This window comes from Mytilus trossulus, chromosome 1 (assembly GCF_036588685.1).
Source record: "Mytilus trossulus isolate FHL-02 chromosome 1, PNRI_Mtr1.1.1.hap1, whole genome shotgun sequence".
NCBI classification, from domain to species: Eukaryota; Metazoa; Mollusca; class Bivalvia; order Mytilida; family Mytilidae; genus Mytilus; species Mytilus trossulus.
The window spans coordinates 42,966,652-42,984,110 of NC_086373.1; the positions used below are offsets into that span (position 1 = coordinate 42,966,652).

Below are 17,459 nucleotides of genomic sequence, written 5' to 3' on the forward strand. Positions count from 1 at the left end.
TCCAAATAGGCTCCAATGATATAGAACAGAAAACACCAGACGAGGTTATCGAAGAAGTAGAAGAACTAGTCAGAGTGACACAAAGATATAACCCAGATGCAACAATCACTTTTGGTGAAATACTGCCACGTTTTTTGAGTGACAGATATTATGCTAAGTTTTTCAATGAACACCGCCTTATTTTTAATGTTCAATTGTATGAATTATGTAAAGATTTAGATTTACATTTTGTAAGGTATGATTTCATTCAGCCTGATTATTTTGTAGATGGAATACATATTAAAGGTCATGGCATTCCAATTATGGTTATGTCCATTAAAAGAGTACTCAATACACTACTAAATGTAAAGTTATGGGAAAACAATGAAAATAACACAAAAACAAATCATGTAAGAAACAATGGTATACCTAATTATCAAATGCCAAATTCAATAACAAACAGAAAGCAGAGAGATCATCAAGCTTTTGAGCAGAAATCTCATTTTAATAACCCTATACATGTAGGGAGTGAAAGTGCTATGAATGGCAGAAATAAAATTGTAAATATGATGGAGCTCATGTTACAGGAAATGAGAACGGGTCAGTGGTAATATGTCTGAATGTTTAGAAGAAAAATCTAGTCTATTGATATATAACCGGTATATGTTTACCGCCATATGTACTTTTCATATGTTTTGATTACAAACTGATTTTTTTATGTCAGTGATAAATATGTATAAATAATTAGAAGAAAAATGTATAGTTTATTGATATATTGCTTACCGGTATATGTTTACCGCCATATGTACTTTTCATATGTTCTGATTACAAACTGATTTTTTATGTCAATGGAAAATATGTATGAATCATTAGAAGAAAAATGTATAGTTTATTGATATATTGCTTACTGGTATATGTTTACCGCCTTATGGAATTTTCATATGTCCTGTTACAAACTGATTTTCTATATATAGAACTAAAACACAAATGGGAGGTGTACATGTAAAATAAATTCAAAAGAAAAGCTTTTTTATTTTTATTTTTTAATTTCTTTTTTATATGTTCAAAGTGTGACTAGAAATAAAATAAAATTATATGACAAATAGGTTTTTGCACTGATATATACAACAATATAAATATAAATTTGTTTATTACATTAAATTGTCTTTGGTATTGATTTTAATATAATTGGTAAATACTAGTATATATGCAAGGGCTTAAAATATTGATTTTTCTGAATTTAAAGAATAGAGTTACCTTCCATAGACCATACACAAGGTAATATCATTTGAACTTTATATTGTGAATATTGAGGTTTTCAGGTTTACAACAAAATAAGAAAGATTTATATGCTCAAATGTCAAATTGTTATAAAAATTTATCTATATCCTCATGGAATGTTCATGGCCTTGGAGACAAACTGAAAGATGAATTGTTTATTGAGAATTTAAAAGGTGACATAAACATACTTTTAGAAACCTGGAAGGGAGAATCTAAAGAATTTAAATTGGAAGGCCATTGTATTATTTCTAAGTCCCGTAAAAAAAGAAAAAAAGCAAGAAGGTATAGTGGGGGCATTATTGTTACTATAAAAAAGCCATACTTTAAAGGCATTACATATTTAAAAGAAGCAACAACCTCGCCAAATAGACTATGGCTTAAGTTGAATAAGAACTTTTTTGGATTTGTACATGATATTTATCTGTGCGCTCTTTATATACCCCCCTTTTCATCATCTCACTATGATAATGACTTAGATTTTTTAGAAAATGAGATATCATCTTTCTCCATGAATGGACAGATTGTATTAATCGGAGATCTAAATGCTCGAACTGGCCAAAGAGCTGACTTTATTGTAAATGATTCTGATCACATCAATAATTTTGATGGTTTTGATTTACTCCCTGAAAATTATATTACTGATTCAGAAATTAATAGAAACAATCAAGATACTTCTGTAAATACAGTTGGTACAAAGTTATTAGACTTGTGTTTGTCTTCAAGGCTGCGTTTACTCAATGGTCGATTTTTAGGTGACTCATTGGGATATTATACATATATGTCAAGCAGTGGATTTAGTACTGTTGATTATGCTGTTGTTAGCGAGAGTCTCCTGTCCTCAGTCAAATATTTTAAAACAAACGATTTTACTTACCTATCAGATCATGTTCAAATTACTTTATATATGAAGTGCTCTATAAATATAGATAAAGAAATTGGCCTTGAGGAAAAAGGTTGGCACTGGATTAAATCATATAAATGGACAGAAAATTCTAAACTTAAACTTATTGATGCTTTATTGACTGAAAATGTAAAGAATGAGATAATAGAGTTTGAAATAGTTAATTACGAGGAAAATCAGGTTGGTGTTGATGAGGCTACAGAAAAATTGACAAAAATTTTAGATAATATTTCAAGCCTTTCTTGTAAAGCAACTCCAAAAACTAAAAGGAAGAAGAAGAAAAGGAAATTTAAACAAGTTTGGTCAGACAATGTTATATATGAAACCAAGCGTCAAATAAATAAAATAGGAAACAAAATAAGAAATAATCCAAATAATAATAGTTTAAAGCAAAAGTTTTTTTAGTTAAAAAAAAACTTGAAGAAAATGGTTAAACACAAAAAGTATGAATATAAACAAAAACTTTATAATTGTTTAAGTGAATATATCAATCAAAATCCAAAGGAATATTGGAAAATTTTAAAATCTCTTAAGAATAAAACAGAAAAAGATGAAATACCAGAGGTATTAAAAGATGAAGAAGTTTTAATAAAACATTTTCAAGATCAAGGTAAACCTTCATCTATAAATAATGCTTTTATGATAGACATTGAATCACAGTTAAAGCTATTAGAAAATAATATAGACTTCAAAGCTGAAACAGATGCTCCAATATCTTGTTCAGAAGTAAATAAGGTAATCAGAGGACTAAAACTTCAAAAGTCTGCTGGACCAGATAGAATTATAAATGAAATAATTAAAACCTCAAATCAAGTAATAATTAAGTCAATTGTTAAAATATTTAATTTAATTCTAAAAACGGGTATATACCCAAAATCATGGAAGGACTCATATATAATTGCACTTCATAAGAAGGGAGATAAATCTGATCCCAATAATTACAGAGAACACGTTAAAAATAAAAAAGGGAAAATAAATAATTCCCGTTTTGGTCAAGTTTTGATATTTCCAACTCAATGAGTGCTGAAACATTGTGTATTAGATTTTTTTCATATAGAAATGCGTATTGATTTCACGATCCACCAGGAAAATTTAATACAAAAATTATCATCAATGTAAACAAAATTATCAAGTTATCATTTTATATGTACGAGAGTTGTGATACTCAAATAAGATTACTTAAATTTACATCTCCTCTTTATAACTGTCTTATCTAAAGAGTATTGACGCTCTTTGTCATATGCGGTTCATGTATGTCTTGACTTCCAGAGTACTGTCTAGTACTATACGTCACAAGTATAATACCACAGAGTATCGCCACTCTTAGGTTATAGCTCTTTTTGCTAAAAAGTATTAAATTTTTTGGCAAATATATATTCAAGAGTAGCGATACTCAATTAAGCATTGTCTACCTCCAGTTTTAGAATATTCCGGTAATAAAGTTTTATAGTCCAGGAGAGGCAGTATTTTAGAAGAATTTTTTTTAACATCTACACTTTAAATAAGTTTATTTTTGAAGGAGTATCGATACTCTTTGTAACTGTTTTCTACCTCAAGAGAATCAATATTCTTTTAAACAGGTTACATTGAGTATGTTGAACATGTTGAGAGTATCGATACTCTCAAAAACCGTTTTCTAACCTGAGAGCATTAACAGTTTTTTTTTACCTTTACTGTTTTTATACCCTTTAAAACAGTTTTCTACCGTAAGAGTATCGATACTCTTTTAAACAGGTTTCTACTTTGAGAGTATCGATACTCTTTTAAACGGGTTTCTACTTTGAGAGTATCGATACTCATTTAAACAGGTTTCTACTTTGAGAGTATCGATACCCATTTATCGATACCCATTTAAACAGGTTTCTACTTTGAGAGTATCGATACTCATTTAAACAGGTTTCTACTTTGAGAGTATCGATACCCATTTAAACAGGTTTCTACTTTGAGAGTATCGATACTCATTTAAACAGGTTTCTACTTTGAGAGTATCGATACTCATTTAAACAGGTTTCTACTTTGAGAGTATCGATACTCATTTAAACAGGTTTTTATCTGAGAGTATCGATACTCATTTATAAAGGTTTCTACCTTGAGAGTATCGATACTCATTTATAAAGGTTTCTACCTTGAGAGTATTGATACTCCTTGAAATTGTTTGTGACCTAGTTCATTCTTGAACACCGTATGGTGACCTATAATTGTTAATTTCTGTGTCAATCGGTCTTTTGTAGCGATATTGGTCTCATTGACAATCATACGACATCTTCTTTATATAATTGTTTTTTTTCGATCCATAGATGATAATGGAATACACTAACTTTGAGGTACTGCTAAATAAATTAAAAAAAAAGGGCAGCTTTAAGTATTTGGTTAACAGGAAGTTGATAAGTGATGGATGTATATAAGGCTCACATAAAACACCATTAAAAATTTCGAAGACCTTGATGTGTGATTTCTGGGAAGAATGCAACAAAAAAATCCTACAGAACCATTATTAATAAAAATTAACCAGTAGTAAGAAAAGTTGAGGAGCATTGTTTTTTTTAAGTTCATGACAGTGTAAAAATTGATGAAATGCGGCTTGGTATCACATTTTTTAAAATTAATTGAAAGAAATTACTGAAATAAATGAAACTCATGTTCTCCTACATTCGGAACAGGGGAATACAAACATATAACAAAAGCTAATAAATATATACACATTTATTAATTCACATTTTATATGGATTTTGACTGCAAAAGTATCATCTTTTTCCAGTCTTCTTCTTTTTTATGTCCTTTTGCTTTAGAACTCTCTCTACTCCATCGAGTACAAATTTAACAAAGTATCCTGTAAAAAAAATATACATAATTTAGAATTATGATTAGTTTATAAGTTATTTAGAATCTTTAAATTGATAACGTTACTGAATCAAAGAAAGTTGAGAGAAGCATTTCATTCTATAATCTACGATATTGGACTTTAACGGCTAAGCTGGTGAAAAAAAGTGTTTATATAATTTTCAACCTTAAACTAATACCGTTTGTATTCTAATTTCTTAATTATATTTTTACTTAAAATATCGATCAAAGGTAAATTGATACTGTTGGTGATGCATTGTTTGTTGTCTGGAGCTAAAAGTTGATTGTACTGAAGACAACACCTACCTTTACTCCTTTTCTCTATGATATCAGCTTCATACCACTTCTGGTCCTGCTTCCAAAAGCATAAAACCTTTTCTCCATCCTTGTACTCAGTGTTTTCCTAATAAAACAACACAAAATTAACATAATTAATTGTCAAGTAACTAAATTCTATGTAAAAGGTATCACTTGGTTTTTTTTCTTTCATAAAATAAACTCCAAAATGTCTATGAAATATATGAACAAAGTATTTTTTATAACATAAATCGTATTAATTATAAGAAAAAGTAGTGGGTATCCAATATTCTGCACAGTTAGCGTGAGATTATAAAAAAGCATAACGGTATAATGAGAGAACTGATATTGTTCAACCAAATATATAGTTTGATAGACTAAACAAGAAGTAATTCATTGTAATCTTTAAATTTTACCGAGTATAGCAACATGTAAACATATGATTAGAACAGAAATAAACGTTGTGATTATATGCATTTAATCTTTAGAAAACATGATAGTTACTGTAGGTGATGATTATTTTAAGTGTTATCCAGTATATTGGGATTGGTTTGTACATTAAGCAAGACCGAGTCAACACAAAACCTTCAAATATACCTCATTCATTTGACGTTTCCTTTTCCCATCATTGGTGTCTGTGTTATTTTCTGTACAGAGTTTTTTCCTTGGAGATGGATTAAGATCCACAGAGATAGTACTGGCACAAAAATCTGAAAAGAAATTATTTATAGTACTTGTTTCCAGTTTGAAATTGCAAAGGAAGAACATTCTTAAAAAAATTCTCAGAGATACATGAAGTATGACTTTAATAAGCCATAGACATATTGAACATATAATTTCCTCACAGATCATAGACTTAAACCATAGTTATAGTGAACAGGTAATTTCCTCAGAGATAACATGACTTATAATTAAACAATTATATGCATATTGAACATACATGTATAATTTGATAAAAGATAAAGAGACATAAACCATACCAATGACATATGAAACATATATCTTTTTCAGAGATAGAATTACTCAACCATGCATAGACATATTGAATGTTCAATTATACTTGATATATATATTTGTGTACATCAAATCTTCTTTCGTCATAATTAAGGAAATAAAATGTCACTTAAGAGTACAAAAAAAATTGCAATTCATACCTGTCACGGATGCCAACTTCCGTTTGTTTATGTCTTCTTTCAATTCTTTGTTTTCTTTGAAGATATTACCTAATTTCTTCTACAAAAGATAATTAAATATTACATATGTGTTTACTCAAGTCTTACGACAAAAGGAAATACTGTATTTTCAGAGAAACATCTTTAAAGTTAAATTGTGTCTCATTATTTGAGCACCTTAAACAAACCATTCATTGTTTGAGTTCAATGCATGCAATGGAAACTATATTCTTTAATTGAATGATAATCAGGCAGCTGCATAAAGATAAAAACTTATTTGAGACTGGACTGGCTACAACATGTGCCTATTGCAATTCCAGTGTTAAAAGAAAGGTTAAGCAGCAATTATTGTCTAGTGATTATATCTCAATTAGGATTGGTTCCTAGAACTGTAATACTGTTGGGAGATTTGTCTAGCTATAAGTCTAGTAGTTGGCAAATGTGTTTATACTTTTTTTATTATTGATTATCCTTTCTTTGAAAATACTGTCCAATGCTGATAATTTTCTGCGAATCTGTATGTTAAATTAATCAACTTAATATCAAATTTACCTTCAGATCACTAACTTCTTTTTTAAGAGTATCAGCTTCACATTTACAATTTTGGCTACTCAACTTTTCTTGTTCGAAACTATTTTTGAGTTCTGCATATTTTTGCTTCATTGATGTGTTTTCTTTGTGTAGTACATTGATTTTCTTTAAGCTATCGTCTAAATGGGTCTACAAAAATATGGAGTATAAAATTCTATCAACAGAAACAGTAGCATGAATAATTTGACACTAAGCTATACTTTTAATTGGTTTATACAATATACGATACAATAAGGTGTTATTCTTCTGACAGTTAATGCTTGTCCTAAATACGGCCACACTTAAGCAGTTGAAAATGTTTAAAAATGAATTAAAGATATTTTCCGTCCATAAACGAGTCCAAAATTCCAATGACTTGTGAGATGATATTAAATTGAAACCATACGAAGTATAATTTTGTAACTATGTTTAGAAGATAAGGACAACAGGCAGTGTTCCAACTGCTGGAAAAGTGTATAGAGGATACTAACCATGAAATTTATGTTCCTTTGCGATAGACCAATACGATATATTTATTCAAAACAACACACATTAATGTAAAGTTTTGTATATATAAATGTTGAAATTCTCACTGAACGGGGTTTCAATTGAAAAAAAAAGAAAGTTTCAAGTTGTGTTTGTTTTGAAGATCTATTAAAACTACATTTTATCGAGGTTGTTGGATGAGTCATGAGTTGGTATTTAGACATTGTTAGGTTGATGACAGCTTATATATGCTAACTTTATATTTGTCAATAAGAAAAAAATCAGTATTCGGTTGCACTCTTCAAATGCAATCTCTACCAGACACGTAGAGATATACTATTGTTTACTACTTGCCTTATTTTTTAAGTACAGAAGTTTATACTCGTCTCTTTCAGATGCATCACTTGCACTTTCACTAACCACATCTTCTTCAGCAATAGTGATAATTCTTTCTTCACCATCCTAGACAACATTTTTTTTATATTATTTAATTGTGTTCATGAAACTCCAGTGGTTATGACTTAATTACATAGGTAATCAAAATTCGCATAATTGAAAGTTAACTGTATGAAAATAATATACAATTGCCAAACATATTTATGTACAATAATGTCTTTATAAAGAGAGGTGCAAATTTGATTTTTTTTTAATTTCTTAATTTTGTGTTGGTGTTTTGGACTTTATTGAAACATTTCTATTCTAGGCATACACTTTATTGTTACTGCACATAGTTATTTTTCATACATTGTTTCATTGGAGATTCAAAATTGTCATATTGGCAATCATACCACATCTTCTATGAAATAAAAAGCAAATTGCTATTTTGTTTGAAATACTAACGGATAAAAAATGATAAGTGATGTCTTACGGGTTCAGTTGTTTCTTCTTCTGTAACAGCATTTTTTAATGTGGCCTTGTGCTTCCCCTTTGATGTCCTAAAATAAACATGTTATAGTTTACTAGATTTTAAGAATTATAAAATTATACCATGCAATTTAGTATTCTGACATATTCATTCATATTTTGTAATTCAATATGGATGTTAACATGAGTTGAAAAGTAAAAGACAAGGTGTACTAGTACTTCCATGTTCTATAACGGACACTAACATTTATTAATTTATTAATTGACAAAGTAACATATGTGTATAGATTACATGTATTTGACCTATAGTATTTATTCAAACTTAGCTTTAGATATATAAGCTAAAATTAAATCTGACTGTATATTTTTATCATAACGGCACCAGTACACAGTAAATTTTAAAGGTTTGAAACAATGTTACCTTAGTGATAATAACCATGCATTGCCTTCAGTGGGTTTATCTGAATGCTCATATTTTAATTAATTAATTATCTTTAATTGATTATATAGGTTCTCCTTTTCATGTTGTTTTATGAAAGAACTGTAACAGTTTTAAAAAAAAAGTGGTTTTAAATTGAAACAGCATTATCCAGCCAGATATAATAACAAGAAATATCTTCGAACATCAAGTATTACATCATTATAGCCAAATCAGCCAAAGGGCGTACACAACGTGCTATTACATAGTTCACAACCAGACAGAGGTTAAAAAATGGACAACACTACAGTACATAGACTTCATTTTTTTACTGCAAGATTGTAGCACGACAATGCAAATTAAATAGTTTTTCTATTTGGTGTGATGAATTTCGACCATAACAAAAATCGCAATAATTTTTAATATAAGAAACGTAATCGTATATACATACACTGACGATGACTTTGATTTATGTTCGTCACACATGGCTTTGAATTTACAGAAGTCAACATGCTGGTTGTTGTTCTTCTGAAGAAGATCCAAAATAGTCTTTTCCTTTAACCCATCTAAGCACCGTAACTGTCTTCCACTTATCTTATTTTTTTGTTTACGTTTGCTACCTTTAAAGTTATCAATAAAGGATCTCAGTTGCAACCAGCATGGGGTTGAAAACTGGGCCAAAAACAATTCGAAACGAAATTTATTATTCAGTTTCTTCCTCTGTAAAAAAATAATTAAGCAATTATATAGAAAACGTGCATATCTTAATATTCATTTTTTTACAAGGATTTAGTGAGTAATATTTTAAATGATTGTAAACAAATGTCAAATTGTTCTGAATAATTCGGCTGGCCAATATTTCGTTTTTAACATATCTGAATCGTAATAAATTTAGAAATTTGTACATAACATTTGCCTTGATCCTAAAATTGAGAATGAGAAATGTGTCAAAGAGACAACAATCCGACCACAGAACAGACGACAACAGAAGGTTACCAATAGGTCTTCACTGATTGAGAAATATAATGGATTGCATTTTTTTTGTGGATCCCGTCCTCCCTTATTTGTGTAATTTAATTAGTTGTACAAATGTAATACGTAAGGTCAACTACAACAATTAGTATAAAGTTTATTAAAATTCTGTTTAAAATTCAACGATAATGATAATTAATAACTTACATTTTCGACTCCTGTTATCATCTCTAAGTCGTTTTTCCATTCATTCAGTAAATTTTTGTCTACTGGTGTTTCTTTAGTTTGTATGTCTGATTTTTTATTGAATCCAGCCCTTTGAAACAAGGTTGAACGAAAACACTCAATTCTTGCAAAGATATCTATATCCTTTCCAAATCTGTGAATTGTATTGTGCTCCAGTCCAACTCGCTTGGCTTCTTGTGGTGTTAGAGAGCAGTATACGGCACACAAGCGTTCCTCGTATTTTTTTCGTTCTTCTGAACTCAATTCTTTGTCTTTCAATATGTTTTTCAAGGCTATTCTTGAATGGTTACCACCTATGGTCTCCAATTTACAAGTTTGTATATTATCTGGAATATCAGATAATCCAGGTATGTTTACTACCATAAGTGTGTAGTAGTTGAAAGGTTTTCTCCTAAATTCCTTTTCTAACTGTTTAGTATGGGATTCATCTGGAACTCTCACGAGATTTGTAGATGATGGCTCTTTGAGGTTTCCTACCGGCAAAGGAAAATATCCTAAAGTATATTCAATTAAAATTGAGTCAATTCAGGCAACCTGTTGCATGTCTAAATTTAAGAAATATGTGTTCTATACAAGAAAATATTTAAATAAATATAATTAAGCCATTTATTTACACTAGTTGAAGCTTCTGAAATCCGTTTGTTAGCAACCAGTTGTGAGTAATTTGTTGAGTATACTGTGTATTTGAATGTAAGGTTTGATTGAGATAATATATATATATATTAACTTTCCAATAACATCTTCATGCCTTATATATCATGTACTGTAGTACGCCGCTAGATTAAAACTGACGTGGAAAGGTAACATATGGCCACCGAAAGCTCTTTTTTTGAGAGCCCAGGTGGTCGTGTGGTCTAGCGGGACGGCTGCAGTGCAGGCGATTTGGTGTCACGATATCACAGTAGCATGGGTTCGAATCCCGGCGAGGGAAGAACCAAAAATTTGCGAAATTTTGCAAATTTACAGATCTAACATTGTTGGGTTGATGTTTAGACGAGTTATATATATATATATATACACCACTCTGAGTCCCCTGTTTCGAGAGTACAATTTTGTGTATAATGTGATGTCTGTTATGGTTGGAGGGATATATAAATCCAATGGTAGTAATTTTCACACTCTTCCTCATGATTAAACTCTATCATACACACATGTAACTTTCCTATTGCTTCTTTCCAGGGACAATATAAGCCTTTATACCTTGGATTTACAATTAGTTTCAAAAATATATCCACATAATGTTAGAAGCATCTTAATTTCAACATAGCAAATAATACATAAGATACCCGCACAAAAGATGTACATTTACTAAAATACACATTTATACTATAGCACTTTTTTTATCATTTTGGTATGAATGTATTTATAATAATTTTAGAAAAAATACCTTTTCTCAAGTTTTTACTTTATTAATTGTACTTTGGTTTGTTAACAGTTAAACATCTGAAACAAATTGTTACTTTACGTAACAGACATAATTGCACGCAAACTCTACATACCTTTGAATTTTTTTTGAATTTGTTCTTCGAAGCTAAGTTCCTTTTCTGGTGTGTCACCTATAAAGTATTGCATATATTGTTTTAGCTACATGTAGCATGTTGTCAGGTGGTAAAATATTTTAGCTCCTTAATCTATTCACTAAATTAAATATGAGATGGTATTATATTATATGGAGCAGACAATGACTTAAAATAAATCAACATGTACATGTATCTTACTTTCAGTGTCTGTCTCTTCTGTCATTTGTTCTAAGTCACATGTATCTGAAGACTCTTTTTGGTAATCTCTTTCTGAAATAATGAAACAATAATTTACTATTAGAGAAAATATATTGGATGCACGATATTGCATGCATTACTGATGAAAGATATTCTATCACCATTTTTACATTATTGAAATTTGGATCCAAAGACTTTACATACGTGCAGCAAGCCACATGCGTGTTCATGCACTTGAAGTTGCAGGTAGTTCATTTACTAAGTTGTTCAAAATGTTGCCGTTTCATGTACACAATATCTGAGTTTGATCCTTAATTAAAACATACCTTTAGGCTCAAGTGCGTCATCTTTCATATTCTCTTCGTTGTTATCTGTTTCATCTGTTCTATTCTTCTTCTCTGCGAAATATTGTTTTATTATAAAAAAAAATATCATCTTATTTATTCGTACATACAGACGTGAAATTTGTCTACTATTACTAATTATAGGTTGAATGTTAACTTTGTATGAAATCTCGTAATATGATTTGTACCTAGCTATCATAAATTATACAAGTAAGAAGATGTGGAATAATTACCAATGAGAAACCTCTCCACAAGAGACCAAATGACATAGACGTTAACAACTATATGTCACTATATGACCTTCAGTAATGAGCATACCCATACAGCAAAGTCAGCTCTAAGAGGCCCAAATACGATATAAGGGGATAGGAATAAACAGCAAAAGACAATAGAACATCAATATGTTAAAATATGTAGACAGTTCTCTCACAAGACAAACCTTACTGTTGACAAGTATAAGGCCATACACTTAAATACGCTGTACGTAAATACGTTCTACTGCAATTTGTAATAAAAATAATTGGTTTTTAATTTCGAAATTTCTTTATTAATAGAAAATTCCATTCGCTTTTCAGAAATTTCTTGTATTTAAGCCAACCTACAATGATCTACAATTTGAGCTTCCACTGCTATTATATAACTAAGTACCTGTTTGTTCCTTTGCATTTGTTGCTCTATTTTTTTCTGCGTCGATATCAATTTGGTCTTTTTTCTTTTTTTCTGCGTCGATATCAATTTGGTCTTTTTTCTTTTTTTCTGCGTCGATATCAATTTGGTCTTTTTTCTTTGTTTCTGTTAAATAAAATTAACAACAGGAAGTAAAACTTGTCCAGCCTCTTCGATCCAACATTTACAATAAAAGTGAAAATGCAAGGAATTTAAACAGTTAAGCAGACTTATCAGTTTTATAAGTGAAAATCTGAGAAAGGGGTTTTATGTGATGCATTGTATCAGAGACAAATACTACTAAATTATTGCATAATTTATCTCATAATTACAACGTTCAGAATTTTTGTATGTGATATAATTCGAACTTTCGTATAAACTTACAATCTAGACGAATAACATTTTAAATTGCAATTACACATGAATATGTGTATTATATCTCGTACATGAAACATACAGCTTTCAGTACAATTTCAGTTTCCACTTATAGATGTGACTCTGATATACTTTAATTATTATTACAATAGAATGTCTGTTGTTATCATTTTTTGTTTGTTTTTGTTAGGTTTTCCTTAAATATTGTCTGAAATGTCCGCTGTTAAAAGTACCTGTTTGCTCCTTTACATTGGTTGCTTTATTTTTTACTCCGCTGTCAGCAATTTTGTCTTCTTTGTTCTTATTTTCTGTTATGATAAAACAAAGCACTAGTTAGACAATAAATATACTGACTTGTCTATGGAATATTTCATTTTTGCCATAGAATATGAATTTACAACTTACAAACCTGTTTTCTCGACTACCATTAAAGTAAAGGTAGATGATAAATATATAATATTATACGATTAATTAATTAATCGATTTATCAAAGTAGTTGCAAACCACATTTTTAAATTTGTGCATGTACATGTAAATCAAAAGAAAAAGTTTGAGCTTTCTAAAAAGCTGAGGACTGCTTCTCTCTATCCTTATTGAAGGGAATATGTGTGCATGTGGTAGTTGGTTGAGTATTGGAAATGAGATATTTTTATATTTATTGATTGATATAAACTGAATTTATTTTAATCAAGGGTGTGTGTTAAACACCCATTCTTTAAAAAAAAAATCATTTTAATAATTACTTGTTGAAAAGTAAAACATTTACGAAAAGACACGACGCTTCTCTGAAGGTGTGCCTAGATTGGCAGAAGTTGTATTTCAGCCGCATCAAAAGGCAAACAATCAGAATCTATTTGTGGTAAGTAATTAAAAATAATAATAAGATGGCGAGTGTGTCGACCGAAACTAATAGCTCCGCGTGGTGATACAAAGCAAACAATCTGTGACGCGTTCATTTTTTAATAAATATTCAAAATCACTCGGGTTTGTTTTTCAAATTCAAAATAAATATTAGGTCATTTAACAAACTTACCGGTATGAAGACATTTCCACATCTCCACAAAACTTGATCTACTGTTTAAACAACTTTTAAATCTAGTTGCAAATTGTGTGCATTTACTGTCAAATTTTTCTAGTCTATAAATTTTTGTTTCTTCGAAAGTATGTATCTGAAATAAAAGTAAAATAATGATAGAATGTAAGAATTTTCTATAGTCTTTTCAAAAAAAACTTTGTTTAAATATTCATACAGCTTCCTCGATGCATCAACAAGAAAGACATTGTGTTATCAAAACATTTAAAGCTGTGGACACACCTTAACGGATAGCACGTACGGACGCCAAACGGATGAATATAAAAACGTCCGATAGAAGTCAAATTCAAATTCTTTCAGCATCCGTTTTGTCCGTTATACGTTTGATACAAGTCCGTTGGTGAATTTGTCATCCAGACCTCCAACGTATGTATAACGGCCAAGTAACGGATAAAAAACGAAAACGAGACGGACGACGGTACCGTGCCTTTTCTAGCTGACTATATGCGGTGTGGGCTTTGCTCATTGTTGAAGGCCGTACGGTGATCTATAAATGTTAAGGTTTGTGTCATTTTGGTCTTTTGTGGATAGTTGTCTCATTGGCAATCATACCACATCTTCTTTTTTTATATATATGAAACGGATATAGACGGACGTCTAACGGATAAGAACGGACGTCTAACAGACATGAATGGATTGAAAAATACCATTCTAGCTATCCGTTTAGGTGAGACCGAAGTTTAAGATTTGAAATTTCGACTATGAAAAAAAGTTTAATGCCTATTTTTTTTTTGCAACATCACTAAAACTCTATCGTAGAAATGATCCTTGGTTATCAGTTAGTTTTTGAATATTTTTCATTAAATATTATTTATGATGATTAACATATATATATTCTTACATTGATACCTGTGGATTATCAGATTTATCCAATCGAGATAGTTAAATTGTCAATTTTAAAGTCCGATCCTCGGCGAGGACTTTTCAATTTATAATTTAACTATCGTGACTATCTCAGTCTTCTAAAAAAAATTATACAATACATATTATGCAAACGCGAAAACTCATACGAAATCCGACATTCTAATTAAAACTTTTAATAAAAAGAAAAAATATCCTTTTAGTTCCAAAATAAAAAGTAACATTCAACAGCCTAAAAAAAGTCGAAAAGGTTTTAACATGTAGCCACATACTAGTTTATCGTTTGTGCATACATAGTTTCAATAAATAAATTTCTTGCTAATTTTGCAAAAGCCAATAGCCCACTGGCAAACTTTTAACATATATTTTTTTGATATTCATATAAATCAAATACTATTAATAGTATTTGCCATTATCTTCAATGAATTCACAAAATCAGCAAATAATCGATAATTTTCGTGTATCTTTCACATTTCATTCCCTATCATATGATAACTTATTAGAAAATTGGTTGCAGGTACGCGCAGATACTGCCTTATAAATGCTTGCGTATATTCTTGGATATATTCCTTTAGTTTGTTATTTGAACTAAGCTAAAAGGTTCATATTCTAAAACAGAATTGATCAAATTTGCGGTAATTTCGAAATTTCAATAACTATGCAATAATGGCAAAGTACATTAATATTTTCACAATGAAAACATATTTTGCATTTATGAAATAATCAACCTACCTTGATACAGTTAACATTGTTCGATTTTTCTAAACCAATGATTTCTTCGTCTGGCATTCCATTTCTTGTTAAGAGAGTTAAACCGTTCTTCCTGTCAAACGACCACATTGTAATGGCGGTCAATGTGAAAACTACAACTTATGAACAAACTGACGAAAACATTCAGATTCGAGAGGATCTCATAGTACTTTACTCTTATCATCTTTGAATCTCTTCTCTTACATCAGGATTAATACAACTGACTGACCCCAGATGCAGGACATTGGTTATCTGATTAAACAATCTACATGACGTAAATTGAGCCTGCTGCTATCGTAATGTCAAGTGGATCGGATTAGCTTTCGAAGAATATCACCATAGTGCATAGTCGGCTGGCCTTAATATCATCTTTATCTAACTTGGGGAATGCATCTTCATCTTGCGTGTTGATCACATTCTCTATTTTTTCTTGCAAATTTATAATATTTATATTTCAGAAAGTGCAGACAGAGTTGAATCAAATGAAATTTAGTAAAATAAAAAAATAAATATTTAGGATCTAGATTTGATCTCCTGGTACGGGTTTTCTTGCTAAGTTGGAGACTTATTGTATTGCTTAGTGGCTGCGTTGGATATCTTCTCTTTGGTTCAGTTGTTGTTTAAGAAATAATTCCTTCATGTCATGCTCTATGCTCATTTTAACATGGGTAGGCATTATATTTGTCGATATTTTACACTGAGCGTTAGCGAGGTGTAAAATGCGGTCAAATTTAATGCCAACCCATGTTAAAATGAGCATAGAGCATGACATGAAGGAATTATTTCGATTCTAATAGGACAAATATAGTATTTTTATAGGTCGAAGCGTACGAAATTATCGTAAAAATGTTTGGCTGTTCCCGTTTCCTCCTCGAGGAATTTGTGCATTGCATTTCATATTTGACAAGTTTAAAAACTACTAGCAGGATAAATATATGTTGTTTCATAAAAACATATAATAAAAGTTTATGTTAGCTGCCTAAATGTATATATTTTAAAGGATAACGATGGAAATAACGTTACTATAAGCATTAAGTCCTTGCGCATGTGTCAAGCATATTTTTTGTGCTCATTAGAACACGGATTTGTTAACAAAGCGTAATAAGGACGTCATATTAGAATGATAGTTTGTCCATTGTTAAATATATCATATAGAAATGTACCAATAAAGATACCCTCCCCAAACAAATCTAAAAAGAGGTTTAACAGGTGCATGCTGGTACCCAATTGACCTATATAGATATAGGTAGAAGTGGTATGAAAAGGAAATCCATTAAAGGTCAAACCCAAAAAGGGGGGGGGGGGGGTAGCTTTCAATTATTGGGTATACGGGGATGTGCCAAAAATATGGGTCATAATTTTGCGAGATTTTATATGAGAAAGACCCTCCTTTTTAATGACATCCTATATTAAAATGCATTTACGTTTGAAAACTGTATATTGATTTGGAGTATAATCTACATATCATATACATATGCTATTGAGAATCTTACATTATTAATGGTCAATTATTAATTTCACCTTTCAAATAAGTTCCCAAATGAACCCCGGAAATTTGTCTCTTGATTTGATCTTCAATAACGTTTTAACGTCATATTTTAAATATTGTATATAAGTATAGGTCA

General features: G+C 30.2%; 1 protein-coding gene across 1 annotated transcript; it reads right to left on the reverse strand.

Annotated features, from left to right (window-relative positions):
- Positions 1 to 4,849: 4,849 nt before the first annotated feature.
- Positions 4,850 to 16,406, reverse strand: LOC134720587 (uncharacterized). The gene is made up of 16 exons (XM_063582967.1): positions 15,817 to 16,406; positions 14,164 to 14,299; positions 13,364 to 13,438; positions 12,738 to 12,881; positions 12,072 to 12,143; positions 11,746 to 11,817; positions 11,527 to 11,583; positions 9,989 to 10,521; positions 9,261 to 9,529; positions 8,396 to 8,462; positions 7,882 to 7,989; positions 7,024 to 7,191; positions 6,454 to 6,532; positions 5,897 to 6,009; positions 5,309 to 5,405; positions 4,850 to 4,991 (listed from the first exon to the last, which is right to left on the reverse strand). The coding sequence occupies exons 1-16, from the start codon at positions 15,922 to 15,924 to the stop codon at positions 4,906 to 4,908; spliced, it is 2,184 nt and encodes a 727-aa protein (XP_063439037.1). The 5' UTR covers positions 15,925 to 16,406; the 3' UTR covers positions 4,850 to 4,905.
- Between the last annotated feature and the right edge of the window lie 1,053 nt (positions 16,407 to 17,459).